General features: G+C 45.8%; 1 protein-coding gene across 3 annotated transcripts in view; it reads right to left on the bottom strand.

Moving 5' to 3' along the window:
- The window catches only part of Slc11a2 (solute carrier family 11 member 2), a 34962-nt gene extending 18116 nt beyond the window's left edge, over positions 1-16846 (bottom strand). The window contains exons 1-6 of one of the 3 annotated variants that reach the window (XM_040753809.1): positions 16747-16822; positions 16246-16406; positions 6046-6117; positions 4282-4430; positions 3488-3613; positions 1684-1803 (exon numbers count right to left, since the gene is read on the bottom strand). In XM_040753809.1, coding sequence (XP_040609743.1) covers positions 1684-1803; positions 3488-3613; positions 4282-4430; positions 6046-6079 — 429 coding nt within the window. In that variant the 5' untranslated portion in view covers positions 6080-6117; positions 16246-16406; positions 16747-16822. Of the gene's footprint in view, positions 1-1683; positions 1804-3487; positions 3614-4281; positions 4431-6045; positions 6118-15583; positions 15719-16245; positions 16407-16746 lie in introns of those variants that run through there. The other 2 variants (XM_040753808.1, XM_005067242.4) reach the window with 2 other exon arrangements.
- Between the last annotated feature and the right edge of the window lie 1284 nt (positions 16847-18130).

Genomic DNA, 18130 nt, shown 5'->3' with positions numbered 1-18130 from the left:
AAATAACCTAAAAAGTTTCAGGAGGAAATAAATATACAAATATGGTCAAAATGGAAGTCAAGAGAGAACAAGAAATGAGCAACTAAGAAAACCTCTATCCAGTCAGGAGGTGGTGGTGGACACCTCTAATCCCAGCACTCAGGAGGCAGACAGAGGCAGGTGGATCTCTGTGAGTTTGAGGCCAGCCTGGTCTATAGAGTGAGTTCCACCACAGCCATAAGCAAGCAAGGAAGAAAAATACACACAAGTATCTGAGGTAAGGGGCTAGAAAAATGGATCAAGACTAAAAGCACAGGCTAAATCTCAGCTCCCAGGCCCTTGTCAGGTGGCTCACAACTCCTTCAAGTACAGCTCCAGGTGGACCCGAAGCCTCTGGCCTCTACAAATACCCATAATTACAGGTATGCATCCAAATACATATGCACAATTTAAAAATAAATTTCTTTTTAAAGTGTTCATGGTAAAGCAGTTGAGAATAGATGGAAAAATAGCCAACCAGGAAAGTAAATCTAGACCAATAGATGAATGGAAAAACAAATTTAGTTAATGTTGGCTTATTGATACCAGAAAGAAACCTCCAGATACTATCCAAAAAGTCTCCTGTCACAAATAGTTATTAATATGCACAAAGAAAAAGACACTAAAGGAAATTAGAAACAGCAACATTTTCTGGCAAGTTAGTAAAAAAATAATTTATATTTATCACATGGTGGAACATTCCTATAACACCTGTACTCAGGAATCCTAACAGGAGTTCAAGAACATCCTAGGTGAGAGAGAGAGAGAGAGAGAGAGAGAGAGAGAGAGAGAGAGAGAGAGAGAGAGAGATAGAGACACAGAGAGAGACAGACAGACAGACAGAGACAGAGAGACAGAGACAGAGAGACAGAGAGACAGACAGACAGAGAGTCCGCTGACCCACTAGCCTAAGAGAATAGAAAAAGAAAAACAAGACAAAACCTCTATGTTCACAGTCAGAAATGAGACTAAACATTTAGGGCACACCCAAGGGAGGCCTGTTCCATATCTATAAGTGAACTAACTTAAAAATGTTTTTCAGCCATGATAGAAGTCTCTAGGGTACCCATTAAATACATGTGAAGGCCTGAGTTTTGTCCTCAGCACCCCCTGCAAAAAGTCTTTCAACAGAGGTTCATTCCCACTTTAGGTGGCAAGTAAGAAAGCTAAGATACTTAGAAGGAGGCTACAGGAACAAAGTAAACTGAAAATAACTAAAAAATCCACATATACTTTGTAAACAAAACAAAACACAAAAAACATCTTTTTCAAAGTGATGGTAACATCAAACAAAATAAGGAGTGACTTGTAAATGCTCACTCCTGCAGAATTCCCCTAAGGAAATCTGCACATGCCTGTAATTCTAGGACTTGAGAGGTAGAAACAGAACCATTCAGTACTAGCCTTGGCTAAGTATAGAGTTCAATGTCAGCCTAGGCTGCATAAGCCTGTCTTAAAACAACAACAAAAAAGTGAGTCTCATATTAAGATTCTGAAGGAGGCCAAGGCTGAGAGCAGAAGAAGCATTAAGAGCCCCTTGGTACTTCTAGTTTCAGGGTCACTGACCAGCTCCTCCATGGGCCCAACCCAGTCTGGGGCCAGCACTAATACCAGACACACAGATTGCAGCACGGTAGCAGACTAGCAGGACAGCACACCACTCACCTTGGGATATTGACGGTGACATACTTCAGCGAGATGCAAGCCAGTGACCACTCCAAGTCTAGCTGCAAGGCGCTGGAGCAGCAACCCCACGATGGTAGCCAACAGGAGCACCCAGAGCAACTAAGGAGAACAACATCCCCAACACTCATTAGGTGACTTAAACAGCTTTTTGCCTTGTTGCTTGGGAATGTTAACTGGAAACAGATCACTCAGGGCAGAGCCAGGTCAGGGATTTACTTCCAAGCTTTGTATCAGCTTCTACACATGACCACTAGGCAACTGGCATCTTTCTGATCATAGTTTCCCATCTATTGTGTCCCTAAGGAAATTATGTGGCTAACACAGAGACCATGCCAGGCAATGGTGGCACACACCTTTAATCCCAGCACTTGGGAAGCAGAAGTAGGTGGATCTCTGTGAATTTGGGGCCAGCCAAAACCAAAACCAAACAAAACCCAAGAGACCACATAGCAAGGACTTTTCATGCAAGTGTCACTGCCAATGAAGATGTGTGCATGCTGGAACAATGAGGGAGTGTGGTTGTTTGAATGAAAATGGCCATGGGCTTATAAGTTTGAATACAGTTGGTGGAAATGTTTGGGGAGGATTAGAACGTGTGGTCTTTTTGGAGGTGTGTCACAGGGCCTGGTTTTGAGGCTTCAAACGTCTCCTGCTATTCCCAGTGTCCTCTCTGCTTCCTGTTTGGGGATCAAGATGTGCTCTCAGCTGTTCCCACTGCCCACACCTTTGCTCTACCATCATGACTCTAAAGCCTCTGAAACTGTAAGCCCAATGAAAAGTTGCTTTGTTTTGTTTTATAAGTTGTCTTGACATAGTGTTTGTCACAGCATTGGAAAAGTAACTAAGATAGGATGGTAGAGACACCAAGCCTCAGACTCCTCTGCAATGCAATAAAAAGTTTTTGAATAACATTTCATCCCCTAAAACTTCACTAACAGCCTGTTTATCAGAAGTCATACCCATAATGTAGCCAAAAGGCCAAGCAGCAATTGTCATGGATAACACAAGTGGTGAAACCCAAGAAACACTTTTTATTGAAATGCATCACTTACTGAGAGAAAAACTGCTCATAGAGAAGTGACCAGCCCCACAGCATCGTAAGCAATCACACATGAGCTCAACGAGAGCTAACACAGAAGCACGCACACATGACAACTGACTGCATATGACTAGGACTTAACAACACATCTTACATTTACTTCTCTCAACTGAGAACAGCTCCACCATGAACTAGGTGTGTGTAGAGGATGGGGTATATTTTAACCTTTATGCAGTAGATCTTCATATATCCTGGGATAGTAAATTATAAAATGGATTATTATCTGAGCTGAGCATGGTGGTACACACCTTTAATTCTAGCACTTGGAAGACAGAGGCCAGCCTAGTCTACATAGTGAGTTCCAGGACAGCTATACAAATAAGTAAAATGGATTATTATCTATCTATCTATATATATATTTTTCATATATAACATACCTAACTTTTAAATTTTCAGTATTTCTAAGCCATGCACTTCATCTGTGGTTTTCACAAGTTGCTGCTAATCTAGAAAGACCCTACATGTAAGTAGGCATTCACAGTTTAAACCTAGGCTGCTCAAGGGTCAATCTACCTGAAGGTGGAGCCTAAGTCTACTCAACAAGAGCAGGAAAAAGGCAGGAAAAAGGGGTAAAGTGTAATGAGTGCTCAAAAAGATGAGGACAGCATGGCAAGGTCCGAGGCCATGCTCAGCAAGGAAAAAATGACAGTAATAACAATAGGTGGGGTAAAACTGAATGCTCACCTTAAATCCAGCCACTGCTCCAGACTGCAAGTCAGATTCGATGTTTCCTGGATCCAGGTAGGCAATGCTCATAAGAAAGCCAGGTCCCGTGAATGCCCAGAGTTTCCGAAAGCTAAAACAAGAGTACTGTAAAAGAGAAAGGAAAAGCAGCCTGAGCGTCACCTGTTCTAATGTCTCCACTATTCTGCCACATGTCAGGGAGCATCACCAAAGGCCTGGGTCAGGATGGGCAGGGCATGTGCTCCACATCCAGCTCATCTGCTTTTTACCAACACGATGGCCGCTTCTCTCAGTGACAGCCTCTCCTTTACCTGCTCTCCACCAGCAGTCACTCGTTCTAAACTAAAGAAACATGATACCTTATGCTCACCTGCTCCCACACAAGAGCAGAGTCATGTTTGAAAAAGGAAAACACAGCCGGGCAGTGGTGGTGCACACCTTTAGTTCCAGCACTTGGGAGGTAGAGACAGGCGGATCTTTGTGAGTTTGAGACCAGCCTGGTATATAAATGCTAGTTCCAGGACAGCCTCCAAAGCTACACAGGGAAACCCTGTCTCAAAAGAAAAAGAAAAAAAAAAAAAAAAAAGGAAAACACAAAACCCACAGTTGCATACATTACAAAAATGCTCACTAATACCACTTAGTATCTTTCCCAGAGGCTTATTTATCCTGGCGATGTCAAAAACTAGCTGCTAAAATGAGACCCGAGGTTGTTGAGCTACAGGTGGCTGGCAGATCTTCCCTTGAAGGCTTTCCCCAGGACATAGATTGCCCTGCGAGGAACTATCACTTACCTCCTCTTCAGGAATGGGGATCTTCTCATCAAAGTAGGTGGTGAAGGGCTCCTCTGAGTCCCCAGTGGATTGTGGGAGGGAAGAGTTACTATAGGCAGGATTGATAGTGCTAAGACTGGCAGAGTCTCTGTGGTCTCCAGAAGCGCCATCTGTGTTAATGTAACAAAGTCCATTGATGGGCATTCTCAGTCATGCTGCAATCAAAGCTTTTCCCCTGATGGAGAACTAACCCTCGTCTGATATGCACTCACCCATCACTGAGCAACAGCTTTAGACCCAAAATCAATTTATCTTACTCCTGCATGCACAAGAGACCAGCCTGCCTTTATCCTAAATAGTTTATTTAATCTACATTTTAAAATAAACATGCATATTTATTTAGAGACAGGGTCTCATGTAGCCTAGGCTGGTTTGTGCCAAGTTGACTCTGTTTGTGTCAAGTTCAAAATGACGCTGAACTGGGTCCTCTTGCATCCACCTCCCAAGTGCCTGGATCACAGCCACATGCCACCATAGCTGGTTTTATGTAGTTCTGAGGACTGAACCCAGGGCTTCATACATGTGAGGCAAGTACTCTAAAACTGAGCTACATCCCCAGCCCAATAAACTAAGTGTTTTTACAGGGTAATATGTGCACAAGCTGGCGTGGTACAAGCCTGCAACCCTAACTGTTGGAAGCTAAGAGAAGACTGAGACTACACAGCCAGACCCCATCTCAAAGGATAGAAAGAGGAGTTCAAAGGCCTCCAATAGCTCTCAGTCTTGGCTCAGTTTAGCGTATATCTTATTACTCCTTTGAGAATTCCTTAAATGAATTCTGATCATATTCATCCCTTACCCTACTTACACCCTTAACTCCTCTCAGATCCACGCCCTACCTCCCCCAATTTTGTGTCCTCCCTGGATCCTCATTTTTAGAAGAAAGTAAGATAGTCAACTAGGACATCCTCCCATCCCATCATCCCGCAGGACTTACTCTAAGAATCACTCTTGGTTACCATAGCTCCATCAGACTCACACCACAGAAGAGAGAACTGGAAAACCCTGCCAGAGTTCTGACAACATCTGACACTAAAGGAAACATCTAAGCAGGAAGTCTGGGAGTCCTGACTAAGGCCTAGGCATGGTCTGAAGGGTCAGTGATCATGGTGCTAGCATCCTTGTGACAGCAGGATTCATAGAGGCCCAAGAGCAGTGTTTCCCTGAAGTCTGCATTTTACAGCTAATCTTAAATGCAGGGGGTAAGGCCTAGCAGAAAAGGGCTAGTCCACAGAAACATACAAAGTCCACTGAGCTGCAGGCATCACATGGCTTTCTTCTCTTTGCCATAAATCCCTACAACCAACTAAAAAAAATCAGAGCTCTGATTTTTCTTGGTCCCCACCATTTTCACTAAGCAGAAAGCAGTGGCAAATCTAGAGGAGGAGCTCAGATTCAGACAGGTCCCTGTGTGTTCCTGCTCTGTACACATCTGAAACACTGGCAGATATAGCGGATACATTGGAGGTCAATGCCAAGTCTGGGAATGACACTGTCCTTGCAAGCATTACTATTCTAGAAATCAAACTAGCTAGTCATGACTCAGCTGGCAATTAGAAATAAGATATGAAGCAGAATTCTATAACCATAAATTCATTTCATTCATAGCCCTCACCAGATGAGACTGCTGATTGGATTTCTTAGGACAGATAACAAGGACAGGGACGGCTTGTCACTGACTAAAACCCAATCCCATGTAGATAATGACACGAAGCTATAAGTTACCATCTGGCATCTTTTCTTCAGGATCCAGCACCATGGTAGACCCCTGAGTGCCTGTGTTCTTAGAATAGGATTCTACAAGAGAACAGAAAGGTGAAGGATTAACAAGAACAGAACTGACACGTTGTCACTGTATGACGGAACCCTTGTATGAAAAGAACAATCCCTCTACTCAGTTAGCTAACCCTGAAGATAATCACAGCTTTCAGAACAGTATTAAGAGACATTAACAAAAACAATAAAAGGTGAGGCCAGGAGGATGGCAAGACTGGGCCCTAGCAAGCCCCAAGGAGCCTCCATGTGTGTATTGCCTTGGTGCTAGGGGTCCAGACAGCACCAGAACCACACTTGGTTCTCATGGGTTTCAAACTCACGTGGGTCCCTCTGTATGCACAGCAGACGAATCAGCCAACAAATCTGTTTGGTTTCTGTTGTTATTGTTGTTTTGGTTTTTTGAGACAGAGTTTCTCTGTATAATAGCCCTGGCTGTCCTGGAACTCATTTTGTAGACCAGGCTAGCTTCAAACTCAGAGATCCACCTGCCTCTGCTGGGATTAAAGGCATGCGCCACCACAGCTAGCTCCTACCAAATGTGTTTTAATATGCAGTAACAGACTGCCAGTCAGCAAGTCTTTGCCTCAATAGTAACCTATTATTAGCCCAAATTAATCCAAAATAGCCTCAACATTAACCCAAATATCTAACACCAGCATAATCTCCTTCAAAATTCACAACTTTTAAAGAACAGAAGGTAACCAGGTTTGCAATAACAAAATTTAGAAAATGGACGCAGAAAAGGGAAATCAAGATCAGCAGTAGCTGTATAATCACAAAAATGAATAGAAATAAAGGACAGAAACCTGGATCTCTCTGGCCCTTCTGACAGTGTAAACTCATGATTCAGTTTTCTGGAAGGGCTTAGAAGGTGCCTTTCAAATGGAGGGCCAGTATTCCCCAGAGGGAAAACTAAAGAAAGTTCCAGTCTTGTTCTGAAAATGGGGAGAAGTTAGTCAGCCACAGGCTAGCCTGACCTGGGGACTTCAAGAATGCTGAGGCACCAGCAGACTGGGCCACATCTGTGGGAAGCCGTGCTTCTCTGGGCGCCAATGGCATATCGAGGCACAGCTGGGGCCTGGGGAGCACTAACACGCTGAACTGAAGGCCTAGCCATAGCTGGGGAGCCCTGGCACATTGAAACCGGCACCTGGGCCTCACCTCAAAGGCTGAACTTTTTTTAAACATTGTTTTCAGGGAGGGGGCATAGGTCCCACATAACTCTCAGAAGTTAGCTCTCTTCTTCCACGACGTGGGTCCCTGGATGGAACTCAGATCTGTAGGCTTGGCAACAGGTGCCTTTATTTTCTAGAGCCACCTCTCTGCCCTAAAAGGCTCAACTTTTCAATTCTGGGCCTACTTACTATGTAATTGTTGTCTCACTTGATTCCAAATATATATTGAGAAAGTTACCTTTGGCACCCCCTCCCATAGATCCCCAAAGTGCTTACCAACTGAAAAGCGAAGAGAGCCTCCTCCCATGCTGAAGCAATTTTTCTCCTCTTATCCAGTAGACCACTCCTATCTGAATAGCCCTCCACTTTATTTTCTGGATATTGTTTATGAACCAACATATCCTACCTTATTAGATTCTATCATCTAGACCCAAAAGGGGTCTCTGGGTTTCACCTGTCTTCTGGGTATAATACACACCATCACTGGTTAATTTAAGAAACACTGCCTTTCTCTCAATAGTCACCAGGGTCAAGCATTCTCCTGCAACAGACAACTAGCCCCGTCTCTCCACTCAGCCCACAGACAATTAGCACACATCAATCCAGTCTCTTCCATCCACTGACAGTGGCCTCATCTGAGGGCAGTCACACATCTGACCACTCCCCTGGGCTCCAATCACAGCCAGGACCTGGTGTCCTTTTAACTTTGTCTTTCTATGTGAGTAAGGCAAGACATCCAGTTATCCTACACATACGAAATGAGAAACTACACATCAGATCAGGCTCTGAGCTCTCACAAGAAAAGGAACGTGGGCCATGAGGAACCAGCAAACTTCAAGCCGTGCCTTGGTGAGCTTTGGGTCACATGATATGAGGAGTATTCTCTGTTCAGTTCTGAGAACTGTCACCCAGACTGACTAAATCAGATTGCTTGCATAATAAGGGCTGATTTCCTGTTTAAGAAAACTCAGTGTAGGTAATGCACTTGAAAGAGATTTCTTAAAATCCAAATCAGGTTTTTAAAAGGAAAGTGGGCCATTAAGATGGCTCAGTTGGTAAAAGTGTTTGCTGCCAAGACTGGTGATCTGAGTTCAATCCCCCAGAGCCCACATGGGAAAAGATCAACTCCCCACTCCTACAAGTGTCCTCTGACCTCCCCACACTCAATGTGCCAACCACATACACACACACTAAACTTAAAAAATAGAATAAAAAGCAAACAATTGATGTAATTGTATATTTTTATGTAATACAAGTAGGCAAGTAATTAAATTGTAAACTTTTTTTTTTTTTTTTTTTTTTTTTTTGGTTTTTCAAGACAGGGTTTCTCTGTATTGTTTTGAAGGCTGTCCTGGAACTCACTCTGTCTACCAGAACTCACAGAGCTCCTCCTGTCTCTGCCTCCCCAGTTCTGGGAATAAAGGCGTGCACCACCAACACCCGGCAATTGTTAACATTTTAGAATACATTTTGTTTTGTGTTTTTAGTTCTTTTGAGACACTGAAGCCAATGCTGACCTGGAACTTGAAGCAATGGTCACACTTCAGCCCCGTGGGGTTAAAGTTTTGAAGTTACTAGCAGCATTCTAAGATATTCCTATATTAATACAGAGAAAGCCAACAAAACGCAAAGCATCTGGTCATTTCTGGCGTTTCAAGAATGTACCCACTCAAAAGAGAACAGATTCTACAATTTACTCATGACAGCTTTTAGTAACCAAGCCACAAGTCCCACTGTTTACACTGCCTGCAGGATCCACTAGGACGGAGGACAGAAAGGGAAGGGACACACTTGGTACTGTGGAGGATCGAAGCCCCATGAAGATTAGCCACCTTGTTCCAGTCATCCCGCTGCATCAAGGAGAAGATGCAGACTTAGAACACAGACAGGAGGGCTGCAGAGATGGCTCAGTGGTTAAGAGTGCCAGCTGCTCTTCCAAAGGAGTTGAGTTCAGTTCCCAGCAGTAACTCACAGCTTTCTTAACTCCGGTTTCAGGGGATCCAACAACCTCATACATACGGGCAAAATACCAATGCACATAAAAAATTAATAAAATAAAATTTGTTAGCTGGGCAGTGGTGGTGTGAGCCTTTAATGCCAGCACTTGGGGTGGAGGGAGCAGAGGCAGGCAGGTCTCTGAATTTGAGGCCAGCCTGATCTACAGAGTGAATTCCAAGACAGCCAAAGCTACACAAAGAAATCCAGTGTGTGTGTGTGTGGGGGGGTGCCTGGTTGAGAGCCAGTGAGGTGGCTCAGCTGATAAAAGTACTTGCCGCTAAGGCTACCTGAATTCCATCCTCATGACCCATATGGTGGACAGTGGGAAAACAAAATGGAATTGATTCCTGCAAGTTTCCATGTTCTCATTCTCGCTGTCTCTCTCCCTCTGCCTCTCTGTCTCTCTCTCTCTCACACACACACACATACAAATAAATAAACAAATAAAGGAATAATGTTGTTTAAGGGAAAAAAGAAAAGGCAGTTGGGAGCCAAGTTTGGTGGTTCACACTTATAATCCTAGTACTTGGAAAGTGGAGGCAGGAAGATTATGAACTCAAAACCAGCCTCAGCTACACAGCAAATTCCAGGCCAGAAAGGGAAGAAGAGAGGGAGGGAGAGAGAGGCAGTAGGAAAGCAAAAAGCAGGTCAAATGGAAGTAAGCACTGAGCTCATTTACATCTTTTTTGGCAATAAAAATGTTTCACCAGACACTTATATTATTGTTATATGTAGTAATGAGGCTCAAACCCAGGTGCTCCAGCGACAGACATACAACGCCAGGCCTTACTTAATCCTTTCAGAGAGCCGCTCACTGGGGACATTCTGCCAAACTATCTGATAGAAGCCCCGAGTGGACAGTCAGCTCTACACTGTCTAGCGGGCAGGCACTGACAGCCTAAAGCTTAACCTACTCGTCCCTCTGTCTTAGTGTCCACATAGTGGTTCAAATTGTGAAATGATTTTCCTCTCAAATACAAGGAATAGTCATCCTCTTTCCAGAGTCACTTCTGACTCTAACTCTGGGGTATGCCATCCACTGAGTACCCTTCAAGAGTCCACTGCCTAGCACTAGCTTGTCTTCTGAGATGGTAAGAATATCTACTCCCTGGTGTTCTCCTTGCAATTCTTCTGCTACTTTAATAAGAAAATTTGATTACCTTAAAAGTCACACATGGTCAGGTGTGGTGATGCACACCTGTAATCCCAGCATTCCCTAAGCAGAGGCAAGAGGACTGCTAGGCTTAAGGCCAGCCTGGTCTACCTAGCAAGACCCAGCTCAGCTAGGGTCACACAGTAGTATCTTAGCTTAAAAAAAAAAAAAGAAAGAAAAGAAAAATAAGCCAGGCATTGATGGATCACGCCAGCCTGGTCTACAGATCGAGTTCTAGGACAACCTCCAAAGCAATACAGAGAAATCCTGTCTCAAAAAACCAAAAGGGGGAGGACGACAAAATAACAGGGCTAGAGAGGTAGCTCAGCAATGGCTGATCTTCCAGAGGACCCAGGTTCAATTCCCAGCACCCACATAGCAGCTGTAACTCAACCATCACACAGACCCAACACCATCACACAGACATGCATGCAGGAAAAAAAATTTGACAATTCACTTGGTATATATGCAGACAGAATGCTGTATGCATAATAAATAAATCTTAAAAAAGAAATAAAATAAAGTATGAAATACTAAATACATGTATAATTCTAACAAGCTATTTTTTCTTATATTGAAAAAAGGCTTGAGCTTAAAACAATGGTTTCTTATATTTGTCCCTAGTAGGAGGTAAAGGTATTCATAGCCATTTCACTAATTTTAAGGTACAGAGAAGAAAGTTTTATCACCCACACCCCCACACTAGGAAGAGGGAATTGTCTGTATACAGTCTAAATCTCCCCATCTCCCAAGCCTCTTTTTTCCTTCCTACCTTCCATTTCAATAAAATCAAAGATCAGAAACTAGAATGTACATAAAAGCAACCAATGGCGCACGCCTTTAATCCCAGCACTGGGGAGGCAGAGGCAGCCTCCAAAACAATACAGAGAAACCCTGTCTCATAAAACCAAAATTAAAAATAAAAAAATAAAAGCAACCAAAAACAGTGTCTGCAAGGAAGTAATAGATTCCGTAACTCAACAACAGGGATGCTATGGGGAAACAGCAAAGCCACCTCCTCTGACACTGTAAGTTCCAGAGACACAGTGTGTGTGTGTGTGTGTGTGTGTGTGTGTGTTGTGTGTGTGTGTTTGTATGTGTGTGTGTGTGTGTGTGTGTGTGTGTGTGTGTGTGGTGGTGGTAGATGCACATGGGCATTTGTGTAGGTCAGAAGACAACTTGAAGGTCAATTCTATCCTTCTACCTCAAGGACTTTGAAAATTGGCCTGGCGCTATCTCTCTGGCTTTAATGTACTCAGAAGAAAATAAAGGCCTGTAACAACATTTGGAGGCTGAGGCCTGTGAGTCACAAGTTCAAGGCCAGCTTGAAGCTGCTTAGTAAGATTATATCTCAGAAAGGTGAATGGGACCAAAGGAGGAAAGCACAAAGATTCCAAGTCTTGCTGGCGTGTGTGTGTGTGTGTGTGTGTGTGTGTGTGTGTGTGTAGGGGACAGGGACTGGGGGCGGCGGACATCCACACCTTTAGTCTCAGCACTTAGGTCTCTGAGTTTAATGCCAGCATGGTCTACAGAGCAAGTTCCAGGACAGCCAGGGCTACACAAAGAAACCCTGTCTCAAAAAACCAAAAACAAATAAGCAAAAAAAAAAAAAAAAAAAAAAAAAGACCTTACAACTATAATACACCCTACTCACCTGGGTTCTACTATAAAGCCAAGACACCCAGATCATAAAATACAAACAGTGCTCCTATTACACAAAGCTACTATACCTGAATCAGGACTGGCTCTCGCTGACACAATGGTCATGGAGACACTACTTGAGACAGTCATTTTGCAACTTCAAATGCCATAGTTATCATCTCTCCTCCTACTTGTCTTATTCAAGAACTATAATTTCAGCTCAACACCCAGCATGCTGCCTCTCACCTCAGTTTGACTTTTCAGTTCTGTCTTTGAGATTGACAGAAAAACCTACTTGGATGCGGGGTGGGGTGGGGAAGTGGCAGCTTCACACAGGCTTTAATCCCAGCACTCAGCACTCACTTGAGGGAGGCATAGGCAGGCCCTGTGAGTTCCAGCCCAGTGTGGCCTACGTGGTGAGTTCCAAGACACAAAGAAAGACTCTCTCTCAAACAGACAAACATTACAAGGCAGGAAAAGGAAAACCTAGCGTGGTGACTGATTCACACTGGTAACCCCAGGTTTCAGAATGCTGAAGTGGGAGGCTACATTCCAGGCCAGTCTAGGAGAAGTTTCAAGCCAGACTAAGCTAGACCACCAGATCCTGTCTGAACACACACAAGTGTACACACATAGTCAGAGAAGGGAAGGAAGAAGAGGAGGGAGAAGAGGGGAGGAGAGGGGAGGAGAGACAGATCTGGGGAGAGGAATACAGTTGATAATGAAGCTGCCTGCTTGGGTGTCAAAGAAGATAAGAACACAGAAAAATGTGGCCCAGCTGTCAAGTACTGATCTGTTAGACAAAAGTATTTATCAACCATGACTTTAGAAATACGGCCTGAGGCTGGAGATGGCTTGGGGGTTAAGAGCACTCATTGCTCTTCCAGAAGATCCAAGTTCAATCCCAGCACCTATGTCAACTGGCTTACAAAACTGTCTGGAACTCCAGCTCCTGGCGATCCGACACATCTAGCCTCAGTGGGCAGCTGCACTCCTGTGTACATGGGGAAGGCAGGCCAGTACACACTCACACTCAGGACAACAACTCCTTTTCTCTGCTTGAGGGTTCACCATCCTGACTGCTCTCTGGACCACGCAGTTTACTTTGCCCTCCCCTACCCTGGCCTTTCTTTGTTCCTCCACCTCTGACAGAGTAAGCTTCCTGCAAACTTCCTTCTAACCACAGCTTTACAGCAGTTTCCCGTGGGGGGGGGGGGATCTGGTCACCTGGCCTGACACCTCCAGCCTGTGAACAAGTTCAAAGGCCCTCTCTTAGGGAAGAAAAGAAAAGAAGAAATCTACCTCTCGTCACCCAAAGTTACTGCCCAAATCTTTTTTGCCACTTGTTTATATAATTTTTCTCCATCACATCCAACCCATTTACCCTAACAGGTATTACCTTCAACATTTACCTTCTTTTTGTAGAAGAAAAATAATGTGTCAACTCAGACAAACAGATAATAAAATATTCTTCAGCCTTACATGCTTCCTTCTGCTCTTTGGAACCTGATAAAATTTTAATAATTAACTTGTGGCCTTCTCTTCTGTGACATACAAATTTGAACATATTTCAACCTAAAGAAGTATTAAACTGTTTCAAAACAGATGAGCAAGTAAACTTAGGCCACCTGCACTGCTGCAAATGGAGCAAGCTTTGTAAACTGTGCTTTTCCAAAAACAGAGTTTCTCAATTAGTGATTGGCTCCTAACAATGTTGCTAAGAACAGCAGCTTCTGCTGAACTCCTGGGGTCTCCAACAACAAGAGGAATTAAGAGGGATTTTAAGGCTCATACAAACATACTTGCATATCAGAAAATGAAGGCTGACAAAAGAGCGCCTAGCCAGGCTCTTGGCTGCAAAGTCAAACAGAAAAAAGATGCTACTTTGTGGATACAATTTTCACTGAACCAAAGCTGCTCCCCCCGCTCTGCTGAGTAACCCAAGGAGCCACTGCTTTCCTCAGAGCAGAATCTTGGGTTCCCATCCAGCTTCCCTATTCCTCAACAAGAGGTGCTGCCAGGATGCTCAGGAATTCCCCTTCTGCGTCCCACAGGCTTTCCGGAAACGTGAGAAACCATGTGTGCTGTAGTCACTGCCTTTTAGATATGTGTCCAAAATAAACTCTTAACCCAAGCAAGACTGAGGATGAAATATCTAATATAAAAAAAAAAAGATCAGTGCAATCTCAAGGCTATATTTACCAACACAGCTACTACAGAAAATAGGGTAGAATGTTACTTTCCAAACTCATTTGATATACACTAAGCAGAAGGCAAGCCTGAGTTGTAAACGCAGCACAGAGGCAGAAGGATCTCTGCAAGTTGGAGGCCGACTTGGTCTATATAGCAAGATCTAATCTCAGAAAGAAAAGACAAGGATTAAGAAGAAACTGTCCGCACAGAGCCTGTCTTCACCTGTAATTAACTGCAATTTCTGACTAATAATATGGCTGCAAAGCACTGGCCTGGGCAATCTCTGGCAACAGCCCAAGGGATTCCAAGCAAAGACTCCTGAGAAGGTCAAAGCCTTAGGAAACAGCAGGCACGAGCAGGCAATAATAAAAACACTTGGTGGCAGGGGACTGGACTTTGCTTTGCATGTATTAACTAATTTAATACCAACAACCTGTTAAGATCCCGCCATCAACCACACTTTAAGTGTGTGGAACAGAAAAAAGCCTAAGCGGCCTGAACAAAACATCAACACAGCCAAGAAGTGATGGAGATGCCACGGTGGACAAGGTGGACAGCTTCCCGTGGTTTCCCCACGGGTCACACAGAAAGAAGCTCCTAGAAGCCCATGGGCCCTGGCCAGCTCTCCCTCCATATGTTTGCTCTTGATGCCTGAATGACATCGTTGAAGCGAAAAGGACAACGGAGTGTCTCAGTATTACACAGAGGAAGCTCAACTTCTGTCCTGAGGATGCCCTTCCGAACAGTCCGATGTATCAATGAAGTCCTGCACCAGAGAACCGACATGGACAAAGACTGCAAAGGAGTAATATCAAACACGCGAGCTTTGAAAGTACCGGGCCTAGGAAGCCGCCGAGAAGGGGCGCATCCATTGCGTGCAAGGTGTCCCTGAATGAGGCCGGGAAGGCGCAAGGACCCCGGCTGCACTCAATCCTGAGGCTTGAGGCCTTCGGCAGGCAGGGCTGGCAGGGTGCTGCGCTGCAGGAGGCCGGATCCCGGGCTCCGGGAGGAGACTGCGTCACCGACCTCAGGCTCCACGTCGCTCCCGCAATGTGCACCCCTAACCCGGGGACGCCTCCGTCGGGCCGGCCGGGGGAGGAGCGGTGGGCTGCCATCCCAGGTCGCGGGGACAGACCCAGGCCCGTGACCACCGGAGCCTGTGCCGACCCCGGAGCCCTCCGCGTCTCCTCGGGATACGGACTCTCCGCCGGCCTCGCCGACGCCCCGTCCCCGCAGGCCGCCCGCCGTGCCCTCTCGCTCGCCCGCCCGCCGGCTCGCACAAAGCGGAACGCCGTAACCCCTGACCCCCACCAGCACCTCGGCTTACCGGCTCAGCCACCACCTGACACGCCGCGCCGGCGCCTCCATATCCCAGAAACCAGCGCCTAGCAGGTCGACCTCCTGCCCTCCCACGATTGGACTGCAGGACGGGAGCCCCGCTTCCTGATTGGCTGGACTCCTGCAGCTGAGGGACTGCGTGGCCGGCGGACTGGAAGCGAAGGCTCCGCCCACCCATGCTGGCCTAGGGGCGAGGCCTAGTTGGGGCGTGTCCGAGCCGGAGGCGTGGCCCAGCTCCAGCCCAGCCATTCAAACCTACCGCGTTCCTCACGGTGGCAACTCCCAGCCCGGGAATGCTAGGGACATAAACATTTTGACATAGTTCCCGCCATCGCTGTTTTGGCAACCACAAGCCCGTTTCCTCCTAAGAGATGATGACCACGAGATAGAGCTACAACCGATAATAAGGCACCATGGTAGTCCCTTTTCTTCTGGCTTCTTGGACCACAGCAGGTGTCCAACGATGCGGCAAGAACACCCCACGTCTGGGAGGAACCGCGAAATTGGAGCAGCGGAGCCAGTTGGGCCGCATCGGTTGTCCTCCTCCCAAGCCTCTCAGTGAGTTGTTCTCCGTCCCACACAGCTGAGTCTTCTCCCCACACTCTATCCTGCCTGCCCCAAAGCCGTCCCGCTCCATCCCCAGCCTCACACCTCAGTCCTCTGTAGGCGACGAAGTGGGGGAGAAAACAAATGGCCTGACAGGTCCCCCAACTTGCCACGAAGTTCTTAAGAGCCACCAAAAACTCTTTTTTCCGTTTTCCCCTATTGGCTACAACAGTAGAGATGGCAGCGCTGTTTTCTTCATGTAGAAACTGCCGGGAGAAATGTTCATTATTTGGTAAGAACAGAGATAGGAAGAAAGCGTAAACCCACCAAAAACGGGAATTAAAAAATAGGATAACAGCAAAAAGCAAACTGGGGACAAGAAGAAAAAGCCAAACAAACTTCCACACCCTGGCAAGGGCAGCTGCTTCCCATACAGAATGGTCTCCTGAAAGAGAAAACGCAAGCGTTAGTTCCAGAGTACCCTCTGGCCCAGAACCTATCCTCTGGGACCCTCCGTTGCATCTAGAAAAGAAAAGGGCTGGGGCTGTTTGTCAGCTTCCAAGTATGCTCGGCTGGCCAGCGTTCCTGCCGCTAGTGCCCACTTACTTAGCTCACAGTTGGGAGCAGCTGCTGCTGCCCTGGGCTGCCTCTTCCCCATGGTGCAGAACGGGTTTGACTTTTCCAGGAGGAGCGCAGTCTCTATATATGCGGACTAGTGCGCCTCCCTTGGTTAGGGACAAAACATGAGGTAGGTCAAGACTGAGGAAAACTTCAAACCGCACCCTCCAAAGCGTAATCAGTTTCATCTTTGACCGGCCATGAAAAGGGAGCATTGTATTTCTGCCACTCCTAGTTATTAATAAAAATTAATTGAGTTAAAGTTTTCTTCTGAGATTTCATTTCTGTGCCATTCCACAGGGCAGGACCAGGATGCAATGGGTGCTGGTGGCTGACTGCCACTCCCCTGGAGTCAAGATGGTTCGGGACTGCTTGCACACTAGGACTCTGCCCCTCTGAGACAGGAGGTAAAACTAATTAACTCAAAGCCTGGAAGTACACATGTATTTTCCACATAGTACGTGCGATACTGATACAATTATGAGGCAGGCGTCTCAAAGTATAGGTGAAAATGCCGCCTGGGTTTTTTTTTCCCCCTCTGGATCTGAAGAAGCCGAGGGCATTAGCTGGTCAATCAGGGATCTGCAGGCAGACAACAAAGTGAGGCAGATCAGAACTTAGTACATGACAGAACAGAAAGAGTCCTGAGGCAGCAAAACAGAAATCTAGGGCAAGAATTTCTCAGTGTGGGAGGAGGGGTGCTTGAAGAATAGGGGAAAATTGCCTCCTGGAAACAACAGAGAATACCTAAGAATAAATGGAAAGAAAAAGCATTTAGTGCACATTTAAACATGGCAATGCTAGGAACCACAGATTGTCTGATCAGCATCCCAGGTGAAAGTCGGGGGGGGGGGCCGCAGAGGGCTCACTCAACCAAGGAAAGCCCTACCTTAAGATGTGATCTACTTCCAATCCAGGCAGCTATCAGACCGTTCGTTCCCCAAGGCAAGGTCGCCTCTGCAGATTAAGTCGGGGACAACTTGTCCTCCTCAGAAAATAGAAGAGCCCATAAAGCCATCCATGAAATAAAATCTGGCAGAGAAAAGATTCGAATTTCTGATTTCTAAAAGGAGAAGTAGAACTGAGGATGTAGCTGAATGGTAGAGAGCTCCCCACCAGTTCCAGATCCCACCAGTATACACACCACACACACACACACACACACACACACACACACACACACACACACACACCATTCACACACACCACACACACACCACACACACACACCATTCACACACACCACACACACACCACACACACACACCATTCACACACACCTCACACACACACACCACACACACACACCATTCACACACACCTCACACACACACACCACACACACACACCTCACACACACACACCACACACA

Source organism: Mesocricetus auratus, unplaced genomic scaffold, assembly GCF_017639785.1.
Source record: "Mesocricetus auratus isolate SY011 unplaced genomic scaffold, BCM_Maur_2.0 Super-Scaffold_100010, whole genome shotgun sequence".
NCBI classification, from domain to species: Eukaryota; Metazoa; Chordata; class Mammalia; order Rodentia; family Cricetidae; genus Mesocricetus; species Mesocricetus auratus.
This window is presented reverse-complemented; position numbering and strand designations above follow the sequence as displayed.